At 44.5% G+C, this 27,270-nt stretch overlaps 1 protein-coding gene across 1 annotated transcript in view; it reads left to right on the top strand.

The window, feature by feature from the left end:
* Barx2 (BARX homeobox 2) overlaps window positions 1–26,783 on the top strand; it is a 71,727-nt gene extending 44,944 nt beyond the window's left edge. Inside the window, exons 2-4 of the mRNA XM_006994495.4 lie at window positions 13,527–13,833; window positions 18,441–18,525; window positions 25,799–26,783. Coding sequence (XP_006994557.1) covers window positions 13,527–13,833; window positions 18,441–18,525; window positions 25,799–26,065 — 659 coding nt within the window. The 3' untranslated portion in view covers window positions 26,066–26,783. The remainder of the gene's footprint in view (window positions 1–13,526; window positions 13,834–18,440; window positions 18,526–25,798) is intronic.
* The last annotated feature ends 487 nt before the right edge of the window (window positions 26,784–27,270 follow it).

Here is a 27,270-nt window from a genome sequence, read left to right as displayed (position 1 = left end):
TTGGTTTCAACAATTCTCGCTCATATAAACCCTCCTCTTTCTCACTAATTAGACTCCCAGTGCTCCACCCGGGGCCTAGCTGTGGATGTCTGCATCCAGATTCCTCAGTACTTGGATGGGGTTTCTGGCACAACTATTAGGGTGTTTGGCCATCCCATCACCAGAGTAGGTCAGTCCCGGCTGTCTCTCGACCATTGCCAGCAGTCATTTTGGGGGTATCTTTGTGGATTTCTTTGGGCCTCTTTAGCACTTTGTTTCTTCCTTTTCTCATGTGGTCTTCATTTACCATGGTCTCCTATTCCTTGTTCTCCCTCTCTGTTCTTGATCCAGGTGGGATCTCCCACTCTCTTTCCCTCGACCCTCACCGTTCATTGCTCCCACTCATGTCCAGGCTGTTCATGTAGATCTCATCCATTTCTCCGTCATTGGGTGATCCCCGTGTCTTTCTTGGGGTCCTGTTTTCCAGGTAGCCTCACTGGTGATGTGAGTAGCAGTCCAGTCATCCTTATTCCACATCTAGTATCCTCCTTTGAGTGAGTACATACCATATTTGTCTTTCTGAGTCTGGGTTAGCTCACTCAGGATGATTTTTTCTAGATCCATCCATTTGCCTGCAAACTTCATGATGTCATTGTTTTTCTCTGCTGAGTAGTATTCCATTGTGTATATGTGCCACAATTTATTTATCCATTCTTCAGTTGAAGGGCATCTAGGTTGTTTCCAGGTTTTGGCTATTACAAACAATGCTGATATAAACATAGCTGAGCAAATGCTCTTAGGCTAGGTGGCGGTGGTGCACGCCTTTAATCCGGGGAGGCAGAGCCAGGTGGGCCAGGCAGATCTCTGTGAGAGGAACACTTTCATTCTTTTCACTGAGATCCTGTCAGTGGAATCTAGAGAGATGTCAGTGGTTAAGAATTCTTGTGGCTCTCATAGAGGACCCAAGTTTAGTTCCCAGTATGTACATTGGACAGCTCACAACTTCCCTGTAGCTCCAGCTGCAGGGGACCATACATCCTCTTCTGGCTGCTCTTGTTACCTGCATATATGTGCCTACATATAAATAAAAATAAAAAATTTAAAAGACCCCACCATCACACAGGGCTTTCCCTTCCTCCCTCACCTCATACTGGAGAAGTTTTTGCAACTGTTTTGTCTCCCGACCACAAGCTGCCTAACTTTTAATCAGACACTTAAGAGGAAACCTACCCACAGAGATCATAGGACTGGGTGTATGACATCAAAATATCACAGTGTCTTTCATCACAACCATGGGCACTCTTCTGATCCCCAACTGTCTTTTTGGACCCTTACCAGACAAGGGTTTGTTTGAGGGTGTGCTGCCTTAGTGACTTGCCTTCATGTTCCAAAGTACTTCTCGCTCGCCTTCACCCCGTGGAACCAGTTTCAACACAAGAACTTCTTCGGAGGGTGTTGGAGTAAGGCACAGGTACATTTTCCTCTGTTTCCTCTACCCCATGCCTGCGTGCTTCCTCCTTTGTAGTTTTTAATGCTGGTTGGCAGATTCGTATGCTTTTGTGTGAGCATGTCTTACATTTCGACTTATTCCTTCTTAGCTGTTTTGCTATTTGTGTTGGCATCTCCGCCAACTGCACCCTTCAAGCCTCAATTAGATCTGCTCTTGCAGGAGAATCTCCCTCCCCCCTCCCCGACACACACACCTTTTGTTTGCTTGGGTCCGCCTGCTGCATATTCTGATGCTGGCTGAATTAAGGGCTTCCTTCTATTAACTGTACAGGTGCTGTCCCCCACAAACCCCAGACCCTAACTAGAAACCACTGGATGGGAGGGGGACTGAAGGACAAGAAAGTAGAGTTGTTATTCCCTAGTGAATATGGGCATCTGTAAAATAGGAGGCTTCAGTTGGGCCTGATAAATAGGTGTTTGAGAAGAGAGAGAGAGAGAGAGAACCTTTTTTGGAATAATTCTTCATCGACTCTCATACTTATTATCCAGTGTTGCCCTATGACATGCTTGGAGAAAAGTGCTACTGACATTTTCAAAGGAGAAAATAGAAGCTGTGAAACATGATTTGACCAAAGCTGCAGAGCCCAGTGGGTCAGAACTACTTTCCCTGACCTTAATCTCTTGGCTCTGGTAAAAATCGGTTCAATGGGGGTCCAGATTCTATGAAGATATCTTTCTGATTTTGTCTTCTGATAGAGAAATTTGGAAGTTGATGAGAAGCAGATGGGTAATAAATTATCTTGTAACTTAAGGTTTGAATTAAGTAAGGGTGAACAAGGACATAAACAAAAGGTGTGGGTACATGAAGGTAGGAGTGATTAATTCTGTCTTTGCAATAAACAACAGCTGTTCTGGGCAGCGCTCTGTCAGCTCTGTCACTCTGTGAGGAGTGGATGAGAGCAGGTGTGGCTGTACATAGACTCTAGGATGGCTGGGAGGGAGAAGAAAGGCCAGGCCATTGCCCATGTGTCCTTGGCAGAGGGAGCTGAGGACTGCTGAAGACTGACAGTGCTGGTGGGGTGAGGCAATCTGTGTTTTAGCAGTACAGAAAGGTCCGGGAATCCATCCTCTTGGCCATCTTGATTGATCTCAGCTTCCAGCATAGCCTAATCTTTTGTGGCTATCTACAGATCTGATAAAATTGCAGGTTGAATGTGACAAGACTGAGCTTGTATGCATAACGAATCAGGAGGGTGATGCAACCAGCCTCCCAGGGTTTCTCTGGTCTCTGCTTACCTCCCAGTCTCCCTTCATTTTTGCACACCGCCTTGACTTCTCTTTTGTTCTGAACCTTTCTGAATCTTCTTCAGTGTTTGTTTGTTTGCTTGCTTGCTTGCTTTATAACCACAGAGATGGTTATTCTAGAGTCGACATCATGGCAATTTCATGTGGATTTTTAAATAAATTTCTTCCATGTTTCAAATTCATCTACACTTACCTCATTAAATGCCAACACCCCCTTTTAATGAGGGAGCTAACAGCTAAGACATTTTATTGGCTTTTGAGTTGGCTTCCCAAAAAAAGTTTCTCTTTTCTTCAGCTACACAAAGCTGTGCTGGGAGCCCAGGCTGTTTCCCTTACTGTGCTGGACTGGAAACCAAGCATCTCATAGAGTTAAAGGGCCATCCAGCACCCCCTTGTGTTTTCTTCCCACCTTATATCCCCCTCATTCAACACTCACAGCCACTGAACTTCATGCCCAGTTCTTGTTTACCCTCAGCTCACTCATCACAAAGTCATTTGAACAACTGTGTACTTGTTTTCCCGCACTTTATAGACATGGACTTCCATTTTGTCTGTTGTGTCCTGAAATTCATCTTTCCGTCCCCATTTCCCTGACAAGGGCTATGTCTTGGGATGCTCAGGCTGTTCAATGAATTGTGTGTGTGTGTGTGTGTGGGGTATGTGTGACTGTGCATATGGTGTGTGTTTGTAAGTATGTGTGTATGGTGTGTGTGAGATTGTGTGTGTGTGTGTGTATAAGTGCATATGTGTGTATGTGTGAGTGTGACTATGTATGTAAGTATGTGTGTGTGTATATGTATGTGTGTGTAGTATGTGGTGTGTGTGTGTGTGTGTGTGTGTGTGTGTGTGTGTGTGAGAGAGAGAGAGAGAGAGAGAGAGAGAGAGAGAGAGAGAGAGAGAGAGAGAGAGAGAGAGAGAGAGAGATGCTGGGGTGAATCCAGGGCTTCTTGTATGCTAAGCAGGTGTTTTGCCATTGAGCTACATCTCAAACTCTGTTACTTTTTTTCCTTTTAGATTTATAAAATCAACTGTTTCTGGACTTCTGGTGGTTAGGAGAATCTCTGGCCAGCTTACATTGATGTCTTTGCTCTTTGGTTGTGGTCAGTACCAGCACATGGCTGCCAGAGCCTTTGAAGCCTTTCACTAGACAAAGAGAAACTGGCTGACTCTGGGCTGTTGGTTTTTGTATTGCATCTGAATACACAAAGGTCCATAAGTAGGTTTGCCCTTTTTCCCCTTATTTTTGACACTGAGATTTGAGTCCAGGATCTCATGTGCACTAGGCAAGTGCTCTACCTGAGGCAGTTAACAGCTGTCTGACTACTTCCTGGACTAGTCAGGCCTTGAACCTGCAATCCCCTATCTCAGTCTCCTGACTAGCTGGGATTACAGGCCTGTACCACCAAGCCAAATTTAAGTCTGCTCTCTTGATAAGAAAGTCAAGCCTACTCCCTTTGTGGTTCAATTACAAGTAAGTGAGTCAAAAATGACACAAGGGGCACTGAGAACAATCTGGTGCCCACTGCGCACTTCCCATATTTTAATTCATTTAATTCTCACAGTCACACATGGGAAGAACTGGTATTTGTTTGACTTTATAGATGATGACATTAAAACAAAGGGATACTTGACATCTATCGGCCACAGATCACTCTGAGAGTCAGAAGCAGGCCGACTGAGTGCATCTACCTCTTTGTGTATGCGGCTTGGGTTGCTCTGAAGCGTTCTACACATATGTAGGTCACACATTCCTGGAACATAAATGAGTCAATCAGCAGCTTAGAGATTCTTATTCATTCTGACCTTTGGCCCTCGCTGTGTCAGCCAGAAATGTGGGTGTGGAGAGGCAGTTTGGGAACTAGTATGTTGAAGAAATGGAAGAGAAGACCACAGGAGATTTGTAGGAGAAGGTATTATTGTCTGGGGTCTCTGCCCTATGGTTCAAGTACAGCCAGGACTAAAAGTGAGACGTAATAGGACTTGGCATCTCTGGATGGTGTCCATGCCTGGCTCTGGCATGTACACACATGTGAGCTCACATACAGTGTGTGGAATCTGGAAGTACTGTCATCCTTCAGTAATTGCGGACATTGATTCTAGGTCACCCTGCCTCTGTAGATATGCAAACACATGGATGGACAGATTCCTTGTGTAAAAGGGCACATGTTCTCCTAGATAATGTAAGCCTTATTAGATGACTTTAATACCCAACACAATGGAAACACTGTGGAAATGGTTGTTATACTCAATTGTTTAGGGAATAATGAAAAAAAGGCATGCATGTTTAGTACAGACTCAATTGTTTAAAAAAGATTTTCAACCTGAGGTTGGGTAAACTTGTGGGTGCAGAATCCATGAATCCAGAGTTGTGACTACTCTATTTAGCCTATCTCTTCAAACCTTTGAGATGTTCCTAGGCATCACTCAACCACTAATATATGCAGGTTTTAAAATCCAAAGGCAGAGTCTCAGAAAGGCCAAATATTCAGCAAGGGAAGTATTTCTAGATATAGCATACACACAGTTATGCTCTATTCTTCCTATGGGAAAACCCTGTTTAAGCTGAAGAAAAACAACTATTAGAAAATGTATCCAGTGCGGTCATGTTTACACTCCTTCTGTCAACGAAAAATATGTTTGTTTAAATAGAGTGTCCAGTTTATTACAGTCATCACTCCCTCTCAGGCAGATAACTGCCCGGGTTTCAAAAGTGCATGTGAATGGTCCAGGCTAGCCTGGCAGCTGTATTCAGTCAACATTCTTAGTGATAATTTCTAAGAATTATGCATTCATTTGTAAATGCCCCCCCCCTACTTTTAGGTAAAAATGTAGGCATATGACCAGAGTATCTCAGCACTTTGATGGGGATATGAAATGGTGATGTAACTGGTTTGTGAAACTAAAGCTCTGAGCAGAGCTATTTTTGATGAAAATCAGGTCATACAAGAAAAGACAGGAGCATCTGACTTGAGCGTACTTTGCCTCACTTTTTTATGTGTATGGATTTACCCTTCAGGAGACTCAGGATTTTGATGCACACTCCTTACCCACCATGCTAGGCGCTTCTACACTTTAGAGATCTACAGCAAATACACAAAAGCCTGAGTCTCACTGCAACTGTATTTCTCATGATGGTGGTCCTCCCTCGGCGTGTGCTCTCAACCTTAGAAGTGCTCCTAGGTGGTGGGAGCTGGATGTAATTTTTGTCACTGAATTTGCATTAGAATATTCAGTTAAGATTCTTGATACTATAGATTTTGGTGATTCTGATGTGCCCTAAGGTACTATGCCCCACCAGAAGATGAGAAGAGAGATGGAGAGAGAGAGAGAGAGAGAGAGAGAGAGAGAGAGAGAGAGAGAGAGAGAGAGAGAGAGATTTTAGAGGTTTTCATTGGTTTTAGTTTTTATTGAGCAAACTGCACAAATCTCTGGAAATCATCTTCATTAGAGGGTAAGATCATCAAGAGTTCTCCTTTCTGAAATTAATCTATGAGGTTAGCATAATTTTACTAAGATATTATTGGTATTTGCTTCTTCATTTTTTGGGGTGTGTGTGTTGTTTCTTAAAAGAGTTCAATTAGACAAGTAATGAATGACAACAGTCAAGATTTATGAAAAGAATAAAGGGGAACTTGGTCTATCTGATAAAAAAATATCTTAAGGAACCTACAGGAGTTAAAGTGAATTTGTTGTTATTTGAGACGGGCCCTCTCTATGTGGCCTTGGCTAGCTTAGGACTTGTTATGTACACTGGGCTGGCCTTGAACTCATAGAGATCCACCTGCCTCTGCTTCCAGAGTGTCAAGAATGTGCTCCCATGTTTAGCAGTAGTCAAAGTGAAATTAATACAGCAGAATAGACTTCAGAATCAGACTGTATTTATATAAAATATTAACCAACCACCTCTAGGGCCCTGAGTGGTACGCATAGAATTACATTTGAAGACAATGGAAATCTGCTTGGCATGGAGCCATACATGCTACATACTTTCAGTCCCAGCACTTGGGAGGTAAAAAGCAGGAGTTTATAGCTATAGCCTTGGGTTTATAGCTAGCCTGGGCTACATAGCAAGAGACCTTGTCTTGAAAAAAAAAAAAAAAGAAGCCTTGGGTAGGAAACTCTTCTAAGCTTTCCATGGATGTTATACAGTACACCTCTTAGTTAATACCCTTTCCAGAATCATTCTCTTTATAGCCTCCACTTTTATCAAAATTGCAGATTCCCAACACCCTCTAAAACATGTCCCCACCACTCTTGTCCTGTCATCGCCTCCTTCTTTCCTCTCCTGTCTTGTATTCTCTGTGTGACTCCTGTATAGAGGTCGCCTTGGGAAGGGCAGTTCCTTCCCAGTCTGGCAGCTTTTCTAGGAAGCAAGAGTCTCAGGATTCTGGTTATAGGAATTCCCCTGCAGGCTCCCAGAATGCTGATGAACGAAAATTCCCATCTTCTTTTTTTTTGGGGGGGGGGGCAGTTTACAAAATCTTAAAGCTGGCATTTAAACGATTGAATAGCCCAATATTATGGTGTTAGAATTGTTTACACTGAACTGACATCTCACAGCTATGCATTTCAGAGTTCATACATATCACTAGATTTGGTACACATGTTTGTACGCACACAGCAGCACTTCTGCATTTATCTTAGAAACTTGGCGTTAACAACACTGAGGGGGTGTTTTTTACCTTATACACTTTGAATTGCTTTGTATTCCTTTTTTTAAAATGTGTGTTCATTTGGTGATAAAAACAAAATGATTAAGATAGGTATAACAGCCAGGTACGGTGGTGCACTCCCATAATCCGAACACTTGGGAGATGGAGGCAGAGGATGATGAGTTCAAGGTCATCTTCAGCCACATAGAAAGTTTAAGGCTTGCCTGTGATATATGAGACCCTATCTTAAAATACAAGAGCAATAGCAGCAACAACAACCAAATAAACAAAAATTTATAGTTTTGGATGTGAGCCTAGCCTTTAACAGCCAAGCTATTTCTTCAGCCCAAACAAAAACTTATCAAAAGATAGACATTTAATTAGTGACAGAATGCTTGCCTAGCATATGTGAGGCCCCAGGCTCAATCTCCAGAACCCAGGGGTAGGGAACCCTACATACAGATTCATGACATCTGAGAATACAAATGTATGGAAATTAAAGTTGCCTTAAAAAATCTGAGCTGTTTTCCATTTCTTTTAGTTTGCATTCAGCAAAATTTCAGTATTATATGGATATGAGTTTTGACGAAAAAAAAAAAAAAAGCTGTCTAACTACTGCTGGATTCAAGGTACAAAATAGTTTCAGCACCTTTCAGTTCCTAACACAGTTATGCTGTGTCCAGAACATGATTTCAGGCAAATGAAATCATGCACCATTTAGTGCTTTACTTAGAACAATGCATTTGAGATTTCCCTGTGCTCTGTGCATCCCAAATTTTCTCTTTTCCTCTCTGGGTAGTATAGAGTGTTTATTGTGAATGCTGGGTTATTTATCCCCCTCTAGCAAAGGAGCACTTGGATTGTTTCCAGTGTTTGGCAATTGCTAATGAGCTGTCGTAAGCATCAGCTTGTAGGTTTTGTGTGCTCTTCTCACTTGGATCAACACCTAGGAACTTGCTTTGTTGGGTCATATAGTGTCTGTGTGTTTAACTTTGTAAGAAACTGCCAGCCTTATTTCCAAAGAAGATTGGCCATTCAGCGGCGTGTAAGAATTCCAGTTGCTACTCTTTCTTGTCAGCACTTGATTTTATCAACTTATAAAAAGTTGTGGACATTTCTAACCCTGTATGTTGGAATTTCAGGTTTGATTTCACAGTGACTAATCATCCTAATCACCTTTGATGATGTGTTTTTACATAAAACTTCAAATCTGTGTCATTAAAAAATATATTCAGAATACGTATGACTAGTTGTCACTATCTAGCCCAAGCTGGCCTCTAATTTGCGGTCCTCTTGCCTCAACCTCCCTAGTGTTGGGATTACAGATATGGACCACCACACCTTGCCTACTTTTGCTCATTTTTATCAAATGAAATCTTTAATATACTCTCTATGCAAATCATTTATGAATTGTGATACATATCACACACACACATTTAAATCTAGATTCCACATATGAGAAAACATGCTGTATATTAAAGATTTAATTTTGATGAAGATCGTCTTTCTTTTTTCCATTTAAAAAATGCATTGTAGCCGGGCGTTGGTGGCGCACGCCTTTAATCCCAGCACTCGGGAGGCAGAGCCAGGCGGATCTCTGTGAGTTTGAGGCCAGCCTGGGCTACCAAGTGAGCTCCAGGAAAGGCGCAAAGCTACACAGAGAAACCCTGTCTCAAAAAAAACAAAAAAAAAAAAATGCATTGTATTTTTGGTGCCACTACTGAGAATTCTCAGCCTACTCCTCCAAAGCTATGAGATTTTTCTCTGTGTGTTTGGGATCTATAATCTATTTTGAGTAAACTTTTAAATAATTTAGGAAGCATAGGGTTTTTTTCCCTCACCCAAGGCTCTTTTCTTTTTCACATGTAGAAAAATCTCTTATTTTTCTACATATAGTGAAATTTATTCTAAAGGAAAGAACATGATTCAACCTAGGATATGAACTCAAACATCTCCCAGCATAAAGAAAAACTTCTGTAGACCCTTGATGTGATGAAGAGAGTCCCTTTGGCCTAAGAGAACTCCCGGTTTGCTTTCCAAGAGTGTCACAAAACATCGATTCTCTTTGCCCACCTCCTTAGAAGCTCAAGAAAAACTGAAAATTAATCAAAACTTTAGAATGAGAATGGAACTCAAGGCTCGTTTAACTGAACTCTGCCTTTTTAACATTGACAAAAGTAACACAAGCATGTGACAGGGTCCAGGCAGCAGACGTGTCATCTGGGTTGGAACACGAGGGAGGGCATGCTGCCTTTCCATTCTCCTGTCCTTTCCTCGATGTCTGGGGCTGGCATCTCTGCCTCCTTGTGAACGCAGATGTTGGTGTGCCCCAGGCTCAATCCGTGGGTCTCTGTTCCTTTCTTCTACTCACTGCCTAGGTGATCTCATTCAGTTCATGGCTCAAAATGCCTCATACACTTTGTGAGTCAAAGCTCCTCCGGCTTCATGCTTCCCTCAACTCCAGACTGGTTTACCCAGCTGCCTCCTCAACACCTCAGAGATGTCTAACAGCTCCTGTCTACCACGGCAGTCCTTGCTCTTTGACCAGGCTTTCTGTTGTGGTGAAGTTCTGTGCCATTTCTCCATTTGCTAAGACAGAAAACCTGGCTGTCACCCGAAACTGTCCACCAGACCCTGTCATAGTATCAGTGAAATAAACCAGAATCAGACTGCGCCACAGCCACAAATGCCTCTAGGGCCATGGTTCTCAACCTTCCTAACGCTGTGACCCTTTAATACGGTTCCTCAAGTTGTGATGACAGCCCCTCCCCCCGCAACCATAACATTATTTTCATTGCTGCTTCATAACTGTAAATTTGCTACTGTTAGGAATCATAATGTAAATATCCGATATGCAGGAGATCTGATATTTGACCCCTGTGAAAGGGTCATTCGACCCCCAAGGGGGTCATGACCTACAGGTTGAGAACTGCTGCTCTAGGGCCTGGGATTTGGCCTGGACTTCTCACTGGTTTTGTAGCTTCCCTAGCAGCTTCTGTAGCCTGCTCTCCAGTCTTTATAAAGCTCATTAATGACTAGGCCAGATTAATGATTAGGTCAGATTCCTTGCCCAGCTGGACTCTCATGGATGGCTTTTCATCCTTCTGAATCACTTCTCACCATCAGGTCTCTCTGAACTTTTCTGTTCTTCTCACTTCTGCCCACTTAGTAGTCTTTGAGTCGAAGCTTGTCGCACCGAATGGGTTTGCACATGCTGGTTCTGTGCCTCGGTGCTCAGCCCTGTGTCTTCTGCAGACTCCAGCACACTGAGGTGCACTTGTCCTCTGCGAGGCCACCTTTCCTCAGAGGCCTTCCCTGACTCCATTCCTAAGCACCCTCCTTCCCTCCCCTGCTCTGTTTCTTCTCGCTTTGCTCTATCTTTCTTCATAGAGTTCACCACCGCCTGTGACTCTGTTACCTTCTCTACCAAAATGCAAACACCATGTAGGTGGAACTCTACTTGATTCATAGCCGTAACCCCGGCTTCCAGAGCGGCTATGACCCATAGTCCATGCTCAGAGAGTATTCTGGGCGATTACATACTCGATGAGATCAATACCAGTAGATTCCTTTCTATTCTATTTTACTTTCCCTCCCCCTGGAGGTCGTTATTGTTATTTATGAGGTAATGGTTTTCTAAAAAAGAATGCATTTGTAACAGCGGTCATACAGCTTTTCTGATGACGCAAATCTTATATTGTATTTTTTTCACTGAATAGTATATATTTGGACAATTAGTTTATCCATTCATCTATGTATTTATCAGATTATACAGATAGCTCACACTACAAATAATACCCAGTTTATTGTCCTCTTAAATAGGTCTGTGGATTGTGTCCCCTTTCCACTACTGTCAATAAGATTGTAGTGGATATGCTGGCACACACAACCCTGTATGCATGGACAGCAGAGCTCATACCAAGTTTTCTGCTAGTGAGTGACTTCGTAGATGTTGATGATGAGCCTGTGAAATGCTTTTTCCTCTTTTATATTCCCAGCAACAGTATATGAATGCCAGCTACTCCACATATTTATCAATACAACATATTATACCACTTTTAGCAAAAAAAAAGGAAAGAAAGAAAGAAAGAAAGAAAGAAAGAAAGAAAAAATGTTCAACTCCTTTACAAATGAGAACAGTAATAAAAACCTAGACTTACAAGTAGATATTTTCCATTTCCTACATGGTAAACTCTTAAATTCCTAGGTCAGAAACTCATTTCACAAAGAATGAAGTTTGTAAGAAAGTATAGAAAGTGATTTGAGATGAGAAACATTTGTCTTCATAGAAGCTTGTAGACTTTCTTATGTAGTGTCAATTCTCATGTGTGCTGAGAGATCAAAAGTCCACATCCAGGATCTTGGTTTTCAGCCTATAAAGTACTACTTCTAGATGAATTTTTTTCTTAAATTAACTTTTATTACCTTTATGTGTCAGTATGTGGATGTGTGTAAGTTATTGCAGTGTCCTTGGAGACCAGAGACCTAGGATCCCCTGGAACTAGAATTACATACAGATGTGTTCTGCCTATCACAGGTTCTGGGAACCAAACTTCGGTCCTTGGGAAGAACAGAAGAGCTCTTAACCACTGAGCCCTTGCTCCAGTCCTGATTTTTATTGTTTCTTAAAATGAATCCACAACATAAAACCTCAAGTGTTAGAGTTGGCTTTAGGGTTCCTGGAAGTTGTTGCGCTTGGTGATTTATTGTTACTTAACAACTTTGTGGTCTCTGCTGGGCCTCACTAGAGCATGCTCAAAGGACAAGGGCGGTTATCTGTTTTCATGACTAGGCCTGGCGTCCAGAACACAGACACAGGGATGAATACAAGAGCGATGCCAAGCTAGAGGAGAGCCAGTTCACGGCAGCACCCGGGGGCTGCTATGATGTAGTTGGTTTCAGCCCAGGACTAGTGTGAATGTTGGTTGACTCTCGCTTGTTCTGCCTTATGGCCACTGGCAGGGATGCAGCGAGGTTCAAAGGACAGCCCCCAGTCTTCTCTGTTTTCATCAGCTGTCGCATGTGGGATGAGAGATACTTTGGTGGCATCATTATGTCAGAATTTGAAGAGTTCTCTGAAGCTAGCTACGCTTATTGTCTCAATGTCAGAACTGAGACCAGAGAGACAGAGTGAGATACAAAAGTGATAGTCCAGACACTTTGACTCTCATACTATTAAACAGTGAAAGGAAAGCGGTCACTTTTATGTGCTCTTCATAGACTTAGATTGTTAGCTGCAAAAGCGGTTTTGCTTTGAAATTCCTAAGAAGCAGTGTAAAACCAGTACATATGTCCCTGAACCCTTGCACCCACCACCTGCCCGTGGCAGACATTGTTAATCAACCCCAGAAAGTTCCAACCCAGCCCGAGAACCCTCCTTAAACAGTGCCACTGGTAGCCAGTCATAATTGAGCCAGGTTTTTATGTGAACTAAACATCTGTTGGTTCCCCCTTATAAACGTGTGACTCATGACCCTGATGCTAAGAGTCCTGGACTTGGAGCCAGAAGATTGTGGTTTGACCCCTCGATCTGCTTTTCCTGGTTATGTTGTCTTAGACAAGTCACTTAACTTCTTTAGACTAGTTTGCCCTGAAATAAGGGAGTTGAGTGAGATAATCATTAAGCATCCTCCTGCTCTGAACGTCGTTACGATTCAAGGCACAGAGGTTTTTGAGTCTGTGATTTTATAAGCAGGTCTTTGGTGAAGACCATAGGATTTTAGGAAATTTTCATATTACAGATCTGTTATTGGAATTCAGATGTACATGTTTCTAGCCTCTTAGCTACTGCTTTTTATTTGCATGGTTTCATTGACCTACTATATCCCTGAACCCAGAATTTAGGCGTTCACAGAGGGAAGGGGAGTTATTTAAAAGAGAGGACGTTCAAGAACCTTTCTTGGTTAAGTGGGGCCACAGATGGCCTCACACGCCAAGCTAGAGCAAAGTTCCATGTAGCTGGCCCCACCCTGAGGCTCAGGGTCTTGAGCAGCTTTTCTCTTCATTTTTGCTTGCCTCACCTGAATCTTCTGACCAGCAAGAGGCCTAGCATTCATGCAGGTCTTAGCAAGGGATTGTCTTCTGACTCCTCGTCCCCGGTCTCTCCTGCACTCTGTGGTGACTTGACTCTTTGTTTTCCAGGCTCTCCTTCCTTACGGGCATATCCTCTCCTCTCTGTGATCACCCGACAGCCCACAGTCATCTCCCACCTGGTTCCCACCGGCCCGGGAATCACCCCAGTGTTATCCCGCCATCCAGTCACCGAGGCTGCCACCGCCGCCGCCGAGACCCCTGGTGCTGAGGCATTAGCCAGCAGCGAGTCCGAGACAGAACAACCCACGCAGCGGCAGAAGAAGCCACGCAGGAGTCGCACCATCTTCACGGAGCTGCAGCTCATGGGCCTGGAGAAGAAATTCCAGAAGCAGAAGTACCTGTCTACACCAGACAGGTGAGGGCATAAGGAAGGCACTCTCTGTAGGTACCACCCTGAAGAAGAGTTTTGCTCTCTGTGGGGTGTGGATTCACTGAGGACACATTCAGTGTTGGGTTCCACTCTCGGTTCAGATTCCATTCTTTTGCTCAAGTCCTGTCAATGTTGGGTTAGAAGAGGCAACCCACCTGAATCTTGTGTATCAGCCCAGAGCCTGAATGTATGCTCTCCTCTGTCTCCTCTATGTGTTAGATTAACCCCTTCAGTGTAACAAGCAGGGAAACGTCTGGCAAATAGTTGCCTAGGCTCTCTGCCAGGAAGCTAGCTGGGTTTGTTAAGTCCCCAACATTTCGTGCGGTGGGTCTAGTCCTGGACACTGGAGCTGTGATTTCAGCCCTTCCTAGCAGACTCAGTTTGCTGGCCTGGCTTTGGTTTGGAAAGGCCTGAACTGATTCAGGTGAGGAGGCTTCTGATACCATAGTGTGTCTGATCAGGACTGAAGCAGAGCCACTTGGCAGAGATCCCCGCAGAGCGGGAGGGAAGTCTCCTCTTTAGACCCCAACTCATGTGGGGATATTGTAACCCTTGCTTTCTGTAGAGCCCAAATACCCCACCCTCCGTCTCCAGTATCTTAACTATAAAATACGCTGAGGTGTGTTGTCTTATCTCATCCGAGATGGCTGAGTTCAGGGATGAGACTATTTATTGGGGGGACTTTTCCAGGTCTTTTTAAAAAATCTTTTTTTTCCCTTTTGCTAACTGCTTTGTCCATATTTGGTTGACCCCAGTCCTATGAAAGAGAATGGGGGGGGGGGTAAAATGCAAATCAATGCCTCAAGCTATTTAGTAGTTGTTTAGAAAACAAAATGGAAGTGAAAGAGCAATCTGCAAATCACTCCTTCAGGGAGAATTTGTCTGCTGGTTCCACAAGCCGGCTGGTTCCTCAGCTGCTTGCTGAGGGTCTCTTTCTTGGGTGCTGGCAGAGCAGGGTGGCAGGGGTCCAGAAAGCAGTAAATGGAGCCCTGCTTTGAAGGACTTCATGGGGCAGAACGACTGCCATCGCTGTAGCTTAGTGAGCCAGAACCGGTGCCTTATGTTGCCATAGAAACCCAAAGGTATTGCTAAGTGTGGCAGGGAAGCCGTTAAGAAGAGCTTTGGATCCAGAAGAGACAGAGCATCCTACATAGAGGGGATGCCCTCAAAAGGCATGGACTCTTGTCTCCCTGGGCAGGTTGAAGGAATTGCAAGCATGGGTCTTTCCACTTAGCGTGTAAACGGGTAAGAAAGACCTCAGATGCCTGGCTGAAGAACAAGGTCTTGCTGTTGAGGCAGTCACTGACCCATAAGAGCCAGGTTTACATTTTAGAATCAGAGCTTTGGTAGCACCACAGCTGGCAGGTGATGGGGCAGGAACGAATCTAGGGATAGCTAGCTGCAGGATGTTACACTGGAAATAGAGAGGTGAGAGGAGAAGAGGGGATGTTTGAAAGTGGGATGGACGGCACTGATGCTGGATGAGGGGGGAGGGAGGGAGGAGTTGAGTGTCCTGTGGTCCCTGAATGAGGCAGGCCACTAGGAAACGATGCTATTCACGGAAGCCTAAAGGCGGTTATAGGCTGGGATGGGAGGGGAGAAGTGAGCTTTGCTTTGAACCTTGACACTGGGGGTCACATTTGGGCAGACAGGTCTGTGAATTGGGAATTAATACACGTGATGCCCTGACAGCAGGTAACTAAGCTTCATGGACTCGTGTGACCAGGTGGAGCAGCCATCATTGTTAGTTGTAAGGTTGTGGTATCTAAGAGGCTTCGTTCAGAAAGTACGGATAAAAGTTAGGCTTATTTCTCAGACGCTAGAGGACTTTAAAAAAATCAGAAATGTTAGTTCTTAAAAAAAATCTGTTGGGGCCTCCTGATACTTGCCCAGGCATCTCTCAGGTGACCCACACAGAACTGATTCACTTGCCTAGGGAGGAGGACACCATCTGGCTGGCTTTGAGGCTGACGCCTCAACCCGCCCTCCCCATGTTCCCTACCTCCCTACGTGACCAGAGCCATGAGCACTCCCTCCTCCCACAGTGCCCGCCCGCCTCCTTCGTGTTTGTTTCCCCGGTTTCCTAGGTGACTCCATTTGAGTGGATGTGCAGGGAAGTGAGAATTTGTAACGGTGGCAGGTAATGAGAGAAAGCTGATGACAGTGAGACGTTTCTGCAGCCAGTGTGAGTCAAGGATGCATTTTTCCCAAGTGAGCTAACAGCATTTGCTAATGCCGTGGCAGAACCACGAGCCTTCCACTGACTAATGCACCTGATGGCCTCAGGTGAACCAGGCTCAGGGAAACCCTGCAGGGGCCTGAGAGGACCCTTAGGACCACCAGAGCCTAGAATGACCCTGGGACCAGAACCGTGGGATCCCCCTGAGTTTCTGGTTCATATGAGTGACTGCTTAGGGCACAGTGCTTCATTAATGGGAAGAGCTAAGTGCTATGGGCACTGGAAGTTTAATGCTTTGGTTGGTTATAAAATGCTCAGCTGCCAGTAGCCCCTCTGCAGGGATGACCAGGTACGTGTAAATGGAGCTTTGAGACAGGCTCAACATTCCTTTGAAGGCAGATTCTATTTTTAAAATTATTATTAGAGGCTTAATTAATATACCCTGATCAGGAATCCTGGGCAGCTGTGCCTGTGAGCATTAAGAGTTGGCTGATAACCAGGGTCAGAGCTCAATGTTCCTGCCAATGCCAGGTCTCCTCAGGTAAAGAAAGCTGCAGCTGAGGCATCGCACCTGAACTGCCCATGGCTTAGGTTCGAGCCTGTGTAGGCTTGCAAGAAATAGCGGGCCCTAGATCCGAAAGTGGCAATTCTCAGAAACCCGGGAACCTTCAGGTAGTGGTGGTCTTCGCTCAAGCTGATGGCTGAGTCATAACTGCCTCACTCAGCAGGCTTGGTGCTTCAGGGAGGTTGCAGGCAGGCAGCTCATGTTTTCTCAGGTCTCATGTCCCTCCACATGGGGTCCAGGTAGCCACATGGGTCCCTGGCTGCAGCCTTAAGGACTAAGGGTAGAAACCTGACTAATTGCCCCTTCCCTCATTGTGCTCCATTTGGAGTGATGGCTGTGCCCTCAGGCTGTGGCATCTGTGTCCCTTTGACAGTTCTGCTTTGTAGAGAAGTGTTGTGAGGTGGGCCATCACCCCAAAGGTGGTCCTTACACAGAAGGTGGCATACAAGTCAGCCATGAGTGGATTTCACTCTCAGTCCAGGACCCGGGAGTCAGCAAAAATAGAGACAGAAGACTGTTTGTTTCAGGCTTTTGGAGACATATGGTCTGTCACAGCTACTGGAGTCTGCTGATGTGTCACAGAGGTAGCCATGAGCAATATGAAAGCAAACAAACTTGTCTGTGTTCCAATAAACTTTATTTAAAAGAAAATCAAGTGTCAGGAAGAATTTGGCTATATGGTTGAGAAATTCTAATCTCTCTCTAAGCTTTAAATCTTCTATCTGTAAAATGGGAATAATTATACCAGCATGATGAAAAGATAGCACTGGACAGGGGCTTAACCTGTGTCTGGGATGCTGTCACACTCTGGAAATGGTTGCTGTGTTGTCGGAATTACCTCCCATTGTACACTCTGTGACAATGGCTTTGACTTCAGGGCTTTTCAGAAGACCATAGAGAAAAGTAGAAACATGATGAGCATAGAAAGCAGGAGGGACTATGGATTTAATGCTTCATTGGACTCGTTATGGTTCTACATTCCAATCATTATAATAATTTAGGGCAGCTACAGTCAATTCCTGGGACTGAAGAGATGGCTTAGTGGATGAGTCACTTGCTTCACAAGTATAAGAACTGAAGTTCAGACCTCCAGAACCCACGTGAAAGTTGGACAGGTGTGGCTGCTCCCTGTAATCCCAGCATTTAGGCAGAAACAGGGGATACCCGGGGCAATGAGAGAACTCTGGGTTCAGCAAGGTATCCTGTCTCAATAAATAAAGTGGAGTGTGATGGAAGAGGATACCAGACATCAATTTTGGGTATCCACACATCGTACACCAACATGCATGCGCCTAACCACACATACATGGCTATGCATGAACCCTGCTTCTGGATTTAGCATGCAATAGTAGGTACTTTTGTAAACATAAATGATGTGAAAGACTTGGTCTTGGGCTGGGGAGGCTGAAGTAACATGTGCTCTGAAGATAGTTGACAACATGATCCATTGGGGGACTGCTGAGTAAGAGAGGTCATGGGAGCTGGGGGACTTGAGGGCGGTGGATCTGGACTGATGAGTGGAATTCCCATAGAAGTATACTTTTACTTTTTAATTTCCAGTGTTTGGGGATCAGAGTGAAGATTGAAGGCTCAGATGTCCAGGTTCATTTCAGAGCATGTATGTAGGAGAAGGACGTTTGCCTGTGTTCTCGAGTGTGGTCACTATTTCTAAGCATTCCAGTTTCCTGCACAGTGTTCTCAGAAGGGAGACGTTCTTCCTCTTGGGGACGGACTGGTCTAATGGTGACAGTCTGAGATTTAGAAGCAAGTGCCCGGTGCCGGCATGACCTTACCTCTCTTGCTGTCTCCTCTCTTCCTCACGCTTCCTTTATGTCTCATGCCTTATAGGTTGGACTTGGCCCAGTCTCTGGGACTTACTCAGCTGCAAGTCAAGACTTGGTATCAGAACCGCAGGATGAAATGGAAGAAGATGGTAAGAAAGGGCAAAGAGTGTAACCCTGCACCCATCCTTATGGGAGGAATTCCCACCGTGGGACTGTGGGGGGGCAGGAAGGACCATTGGTAGTCTGGGCATCAAGACAGGAAGGTCTTCAAAGGCGCTGGCTGGGAGGGAGGCTGTTTGAACTTGACCTCATCTCTTAACTAGAGAGATAGTCTTTTTTTTTTTCCTTCTTCAGTTTCCTTAGACATCAAAGAAGAAAGCCTACGAGCTTCCCAGCTGCTATTCTGAATCCCACCTGCTAGTGCTTCCAAAGAACTCTGTTCCCCTCCCAGCAGTAGCGAAAAATCATAAAAAAGACATGTTTCTGTGCCTCTGTCCCTGGATGCAGGAATCTTTAAAGTTGGTGGGTGTTATAGTAACCTGGGTAGCAGGATAAGCCCTTCTGGGGATTCTGATTTCAGAGACCCATGTCAGAGCTAGGGACAGGCCAGGTTATTTCAAAGCTTGCTCCCTTCAACCAGTTCCCACCTCCCAGTGGCCTATCAGTTTATGAACCTGTCATAAAGTCAGAGCCCTCATAATGTGGTCACTTCCTTGAAGTCCCACCTCTGGGACCATGCTGCGACACACTCCACATCCAAACATTGCTGTTCCTCACCTAGCCATCCCTGTCCTAGGCACCATGGGAAAGAAAAGAAAATATAACCTCTGTTTCCAGTGGAATTTGTTTTGGAGCTGGAGGAAGAAGGCCCAGGAATTAGCAAGGGGGTGCAGAAAGACTCAGCATGGTTCATTTGAGTTGATGGGCCCCCAAAGAGTTCAGATGAGGTAGTGAAGACAGCTGCAGACAGATGTTGAAACTGAAGGACAATGAAATTCAGATAAGTAGAGTCATTTTAAACGTTCTATAAGGCTCTACGCACATGAAATTTAGGGTGGAAACTGGGGTGGGGGGGTGTCATTTTTTGAAGGAACCGAGTTTGGGAGTGAGAGGTGCTGGACTGCATTCCCATTGTGTGCCCCTCCCTGCCCGTTTTGGGCCCGTCCCTTTGGTTCTTTTCCTTTTAAGTTCCACCACCTACCTCTTTCCTCATCAATCATCATCATGGAAATCAATGTCTCCCGAGTAGCAGAGTATTGTTTAAATTGGTTATCAGCAATCTTCTCATGAGTCATTTGAATAACGAACTGACAACCAGTCCTCTGGGCCAGCACCGCCCAGTCCCCCGTGGGACAACGCGTGCGCCCTGGGCCCTGACGTCACTTGTTTTCCATGAGGCACTCGGCTGCTGGCACAGTTGTGGGGTAGTTGGTGGTGATTATCAACCATACACATCAAAATGGAAGTAACTGCAGATTGAGCCTCTGAGAACATTCTAGGCAAACCAAACTCAGGTCCCTTCTGGAGAGAAGAGAACAAAGCTGTTAGTTCTTGTAGCAGTAATAACATATGGACCAAGTAATTTATAACAGGTAATAGAGACAAAGTGACAAGCGGAATCTGTCCTCTTAAAACCGTTTTTTTTGCAATTCTTTGTGTTTCCATGTGGTGGCTGTGAGTGTAAGTCAGGAAACTCAAAAGGACTGTGAGAGGAGAAAAAGGTGTTGAAGGGACAGGAAAGACAGGCGAGGAGTATGAGGGAAGGCTGGGAATGGGAGGGAAGAGGGAAGTCACCACAAGCAAATGATATTTGAAAACACTTAGTGAAATCTAAGGCTTGGCGTGCTAATTAGAAATAGTAATCAAAACACACGAACTATAAAAATATTTTCAGTCACGTCGGGGACACAGACCTGAAAACTAAGCTACACAAAGTAACCAGGGCGACAGTGGAAGGTTTGACAGGCTTCAGAAGCGGAAGAGGCCCCGTGAAGCTGATTTCAGTGGATGAATGGAAATGTGTCCGTGATGTCGGGGAACAGACAGCAGGCAGAACGCTTTGGGGCGCTTAGGAACTTCAAAATGGCGGGAGCCACAAGGGCTTGGCGTTCAGCTGTGAGTGCTGAGTCCGACTCCTTCAGAACAGCCAGGCATTGTTGAGCTCCAGATTGCTTCACTTATTTTCCTGCTAAAAACTCTTTCAAGGCTATCTCTTCAGGTACTGAGAAGGAAAGAAAAAGATAATTGGGTAATAAAGATGTCTCAAGGCTAGTAACCTAATTGGAACTGGAAAAAGATTAGTGTTTGATTCTCAGACTCACTCCTGAGGCTGCCAAGAGCAAGATAGGATCTCGGACGAGTTTTGACTGGTCAGCATTTGTAACCTATAGCGGGTTGAGTAAATTTAATCTTGCACATTAGATGGGGTGCTTATCCTACATCACTTTTCTGTGGATCCACAGCATTTGTATCAGGCAGAAAACATCTCATTAGTCAGTATCTGCAGTGTTAAAACTCAATTTTCTTCTGAAAGAGGATCTAATCCCAGGCCAGAATGTGGGTGTTCTATACTGTCATGCTTTTTTTTTTTTCCAAGTTTTTGCTTTGTCTCTAGAGAGTCAACAGTCATTTGTATGGCCCTGGACAGGTTACTGTGTGTCTCTACTTCACAGAGTTGTGCTATTAACTGAGGTAACATCTATAAAATATCTAGGGCAGCACTTGCCACACAAGATACAGATAAGGGATATTAGCTGCCATTTTTATTATTGTCTGTTATCAACAAAATCCATGTTTCCAGATAATCTGAACCTTTGGAGACCACAACAGGTAAAGTCAATGTGAATTCTACAGACTTCCAGGACCCCTCAAGCTGCTCTTTTGGTTGAATGGAGTCCTGGGTTGTTGGTCCCCTGGTCAGATCTTTGGCACTGGGATACAGTTTGAGACCTTGTATGACCCTGGGTCTTCAGCCTGGGACAAATAACTAATATGAGGAGTAATGCTCTGAGGGAGATTCATGCAGGAGAACCAGGACATTTTTCCTCTGGCATCACTGAAACCATCATCAATTCTGTGGTCCCCACTGTGCTGGAGGGAAGAGAGAGGGGAAAGTGAAACAAAACCCTGGAAGCCTGGCATCTGTAGGGTAAGTGCAGATGACTAGGAAACAGAAAAACACTGGCGTGTCCTACATGTCCACTGCACATTAAGCAGAATAAATTGCTGGTAAGAATATTAGGTTTGAGTGGTTAGGGGTCTTCTGTTTAAACATAGCTCTGCCCTTGGCTCACTTTCAGGACCCCTGAAAGCTCTTTCTGTCAACCATTTCTTGTCTGGAAGAGGAAGGAAGGCAGATTTACCCTTCTACACTGCCATCCTATTCTCTCTGAAGTGACTGCCTGAACCCCTTCTTAGTACCTCAGCAAGAAAGCAAAAAGATCTATCTTGACGTCCTCAGCTACAGGACATTCTTCTTTCTCAATTTAGAGTTCAGAGGAGGACTACCAACAGACACAGCTAATAAAGCACACTGTTCCAGATGTATTTGTGAGAGACAGAGAAGCATCTGACCTCATGTCCAGTGGGTTGCCTGGCCTCTCTGAACTAAGGAACAAACTGTCTCTAGGAATTAATGAGGAGGCAAGCCCCCAGAGAAGGCTGCAGAGTTCGCGGGAGTGTGCAGTCCTGGTGCAGGTCGGGTGTGGGATAATTGCATGTCTCAGGTGTGCTGGGAGGCAGGGGCCAGAGGTCGATTCGGAAAGCAGCCAGGAGGGTAGCTGTCTTCTAATTATTGCTTGCACTGGAATGTTTTATTCCATTTAGAAAATGGTTTGATTGTTTTGACTTTTTTTTCATGCTGTAGGAAAACAGCCAGGTGGGGTAAATCCAAGCCGTGTGGGTGGTGTTCTCTAATTGCTGGGCTTTCCTTTGCCAATTAGGTGGCTTCCTTAGACCTGCCCTTTCTAACTTGATTACTGCATGGGGCAACTGCTTTTTGTATAACCTCTTTCATACCCGATGGAGCTGCTTTCAACATGTAGATTCTGTCTTGGCACAGCCTGGCACTTTCAAAAGCACTGACATCAAAATCAGATACTGACTTACCCAAAAAGGAAGATGGGGTGTCGTCTCTCCAGAGGTGATTTCTGTTCATGTCTATCCCTTGTTAAAGGTTCCTTCCTGTCTCGTGTGAGCTATCTAGTTGGGTTCAAGTAAGTCAAGAAGGATTGCACTGGAAAGGGGTGTTTGTTGAGAATACATAGTTTTCCTGGCCTTCATACACAAAAATTAACTCAAAACAGATCACAAATCTACATAAGAGGTAAACCATAAAAGCCTTAGAAGAAAACATAAATAAATATCTTTATTTAGGACTAAACAAGGCCTTCTGATATATCAACAACAGAAAGACTAAGTTGGATTTTATGAAAAGATGTACAAATAGCCAATAAGCACACAAAAAGCTGCTCAACCTTGTTAGCCACTAGGGAAGTGCAAATCAAAAGCACAATGAAACCCCACTTCTCACTAGCAAGGACGGCTATGATCAGGAAGGCACAATGACAAACGTTGGGGAGGAAGTGGAAAACTGAAATCCACACACATTGTTGGTCGGGATGCACAGTGGTGCAGCTACTTTAGAAAAAGTCCTCAGAACATTAATCATAGATTTGCCATATGATGCAGCAATTACATTTCTGGGTATGGACCCGAGAGAGGTCAAAGCAGAAACTTGCACAGGTATTTGTTCACCCATGTTCATAACAGCATTATTCACAGAGCCAAAGGTGGAAGTAACTCAAGTGTCCATCAGCTGATGAGTGAGTCATCAAGCTTCAATACAGACATACAGTGAATATTATTTTCTAGTACATTCTACAACATAGGTGGATCTTAAAAACACTATGCCAAACGAAGTAAGCAAAGCCTACATGTTAGGATTCTGTTTATACAAACTGTCCAGAATGGATTCATCTATAAGGAGAAAGGGAAGACTACTGATTGCCGAGGCATGGGGCAAAGAGGTTGTGGGGAATGGGGTTTTGGTGCTAATGGATATAAGGTTTCTATTGGGGATGAGGAAAAATGCTCTAAAACTACATTGCAATGATAGTTGCCCAAGTTGACAATTACAACTAAACATTGTTGAACTGGGCAGTTTAAATACATGAAGCATGCATGCAGATTAAATCTCAAAGCTGTTTTGATAAGAAGTTCAAGTTTGGTGAGTTGCTGTACTCATTCTCGACCACATTCCCTCACATGATAGTCTGCCTTCAACACACGTCCAAAAGTAGTCGGCCAACCATGCAGTAAAACCACTAAAACTATGAGTGAAAAGAAACCTTCCCTTCAGATAGGTTTGCTCATCTCAGGTTGTATGTCCCAGAGATATGAATCTAATTAATATAGAAAGTAGCAAAAAATATCTCCTCCTCTTTCTCTGTTTAATTCCAGCCCTTGCAAAGCTCTTCACACTAGCTGCCCAGAACATTAATTACAAAGAATCAGGGATTGGAGATAATGAAGGAAGGGCTGCATATTACCTTCTAAAGTAAACTATGAACATTGAAAAAGTGATTTCTATCTGTCTTATGGAGGTTCTTGTATAGATCACAAAGTGGATCGCAAAATGGGATAATATATAAATCTTTTATACCAACATGTATACAGTATATCTTGGTCATATCTACCTTCCCATTCCCCTAAATTCCATTTTTTTTTATTTTGAGATAGGGTCTTATGTAGCTCAGCTGGCCTTGAACTTGTTATGTAATCACAGATGACCTTGAACTCTAATCCTCCCAACTTGCCTCCACCTTCCAACTTCTGGGATTACAGGCATATGTCACCATGATGAGCTTTTTGATCTTTCTTCAACTTTCTGAAGTGTTTATTGAGAAAGGTTCTGTCCATAATAGTTGTCACATGCTTACTGCGCACAGGAAGCTAGTGGGATGGGTTGGCAAATATGCATGTAGAGCTGGTGTTTTTATGGAAGTTCTCATAGGGCACACGGGGAGAGAATTTGACTGACTCAGGAGAGTAGGGCAGGTAGGCTTCCAAAAGATGTCAGCCAGGGAGAGGCTGCTATGAGCAGAAGAGAGCTGCCATTCAGCAGCCATCCTGGCTTCTCAGGTACACAATGGGTTGTTCCCCGTCACCCTGTGGTAGAAGGTACTCTTGAGCCCCATTTTACAGATAGGAAACAGAGGCTTGGGTTCCTTAAAGAGCTTCCCACAGACAAAGCTGGGAAGTGGCAGAGTTGGAATTTAGTTTTTGTGGTTACAACTCTTCATGTGATGGACAACTACCTCTTTAACAAGACAGGAGAATGTATTTATTTTTTTAACACCTTTTCTTCTGATAACAGAAATTCTTATAAATGGTCCTTGGTGAAAACTTAGAAAATAACATAATATAAAAGATGAAACATTATCTATGATCTTGATCCTGCAAACAAAGTAGCATATAGCTCTCTAACCTCAAAGTTAGACTATGCTGTATTGTAACTTGTTTCTTTATAAAAATATATTCATAATCTTTCCCAAGCAAACACTCTCCTCTTTAACAATTGTTTTGGTTATCAAGAATCTCTCTTTGGGCCGGGCGGTGGTGGCGCACGCCTTTAATCCCAGCACTCGGGAGGCAGAGCCAGGCGGATCTCTGTGAGTTCGAGGCCAGCCTGGGCTACCAAGTGAGTCCCAGGAAAGGCGCAAAGCTACACAGAGAAACCCTGTCTCGAAAAACCAAAAAAAAAAATCTCTCTTTGGAACTTACTGTAATTATCTGACTTTTAGGGTACCCACTCTAACTTTTGCTCTTATAACCAATGTTGGGTTGACTATGTTTTGCAGATCAACCATTTTTTAGACATGGGTGAGTGTCGAGAATTTATCCTGAGGAATTTCTTTCTTTTTTCTTTTTTTAAAAGGGGTTCATGTTTTAGAGCTTTTAAGTTGAAATGTCAGATTGTCTTGAAAAGATGATCAGGCTCCATTTTCACACAGTGTGTTTCTTCTCTTGCTTGCTAGCTACAGATTTCGTCCTTTTAATCTATCAGTTCGATAGTTATCACATTGACATTTGAGGTTTAATTTCTTTCCTTTCCAAAGGAGGTGACTTTTTTTTCTGTGTTTATGATCAGGGTATTAAATGCCAAAGTATACGATGCCAACTCAAAGTCCACTGGACACGGAAGAAGCTGACTTCAGGGGATGGCCTTAAAATACATGTGGCTAAACCCTTCGGCTTTGCTCTTGGGAGGGAAACTACACAATGCTGTGTGAGGGTGGACCAGGACCAGGAGGGTGCAGGATGGAGGGATTTCTTAGATTCAATAATCTCTCTCTCTCTCTCTCTCTCTCTCTCTCTCTCTCTCTCTCTCTCTCTCTCTCTCTCTCTCTCTCTCCCACATAGGTTCTTAAAGGTGGACAGGAAGCACCCACAAAACCTAAGGGGCGTCCCAAGAAGAACTCCATTCCCACATCAGAGGAGATTGAAGCGGAAGAGAAGATGAACAGCCAGGCCCAGAGCCAAGAGCACCTGGAGTCCTTGCAGGGACACGAGGAGCCCTGTGATACCCAGGAACCCAAAGCATGCCATGTTCCCCTGGAGGTGACAGAACCACCTCACCAGCCCCAGGAGTTGCCAGAAGCTTCTTCTGAACCCCCACCGTTAAGCTAAACTAAAGTTCGTTGGGGGGAGGGGGAGACTGGGAATAAGGGAAGAGAGAGAAGGCAAGGAGACTCAGGAGAGAAGCCTAGTTACCTGGGTGGAGCGCCACCCATCTCCCTCCTCCCAGCGGCATTTTCATCTTGAGCATTTGATGAAGACTTGTTTGCCTTGGGACTTGCCCTTCTTACAAGGCTGTGTTAGCCACAGATACCCTTGAGTAAGGGAGATAGCGCCTTGGAGCTCTTTGCCCAGGCTGGGTGATGGCTGTGGGGTTGGATACGGCAGCCTGTCAGTGTGACAAGCTAGCTGGGCTGGCCTGCAGGGAGGGCTGCTCTCTCCCTGCTTCCCTCTGGGCAGCCAGTCAGCAGAGCGGGGAGAGGTAGGTGGGCCGGCTTGAGAAGCCTGCCCAGGCTCCTCGCTGACTCAGCGCTTATTTCTGTAGTTTTAAGAGAATTGAATGTTTGGGGGGTTCTTTTTGGAGGGTGGGGTGGGGAAAACTGCTGGAGACAGGCAAAAAAGGAGTTGGAGGGAGCTGTGAGTTCCTAGGGACCTCTCTGCTTGTCGGTTTGGAGACGTGTGCCTTTGTACCTTTCTAAGATGGTCAGACGACAAAGAATTTAGGAGCCTTGGCTTTTCTGCTTCATTAAGTTGCCATCCCTGGAGCTGCAAGTGCAGATACGTTAAGATAACTTTTATTTTTTAATTAAAAATAAATCTTTCAAGAGGATTGTCTTGTTCTGTTTTCTTTCTTCCTTTATTTTGGGAAGTGTCCTATGGAAAGGAAGGTAGCCAGGTTCCTTGGACCTTCCTTTCCCCATCTACAAAGCAAAAGGTTGGGCCAGACCACTAATGCTTAGGGACAGGAGCCACAGAAGTGATGCTGTGGTCACGAGGTGAGGGAGCTGGGAAGCTGGGCTGCCCCCACGAAGAAACCCCATGGCCAGCAGCTGTCCATCTGGGGCTTCAACTTTAAAAGTTGTGAGAAAAAAAAAGTTGTTGTGGCCTCTTAAAAATATATTTATTGTATTTGTGTGTGTGTGAATGCCTGAATAGATGCATCTCTCCTCTCTCTCTCTCTCTCTCTCTCTCTCTCTCTCTCTCTCTCTCTCTCTCTCTCTCTCTCTCTGTGTGTGTGTGTGTGTGTGTGTGTGTGTGTGTGTGTGTGTGTGTGTGTTGGGGGGCATGGAGTGTGTGTTCATGCCACAGTATGTGTG

The sequence above is a fragment of the Peromyscus maniculatus genome, chromosome 7, assembly GCF_049852395.1.
Source record: "Peromyscus maniculatus bairdii isolate BWxNUB_F1_BW_parent chromosome 7, HU_Pman_BW_mat_3.1, whole genome shotgun sequence".
Lineage (NCBI taxonomy): Eukaryota > Metazoa > Chordata > Mammalia > Rodentia > Cricetidae > Peromyscus > Peromyscus maniculatus.
Note: the sequence above shows the minus strand (reverse complement) of the source record. Positions and strands in the feature narration are given on the sequence as shown.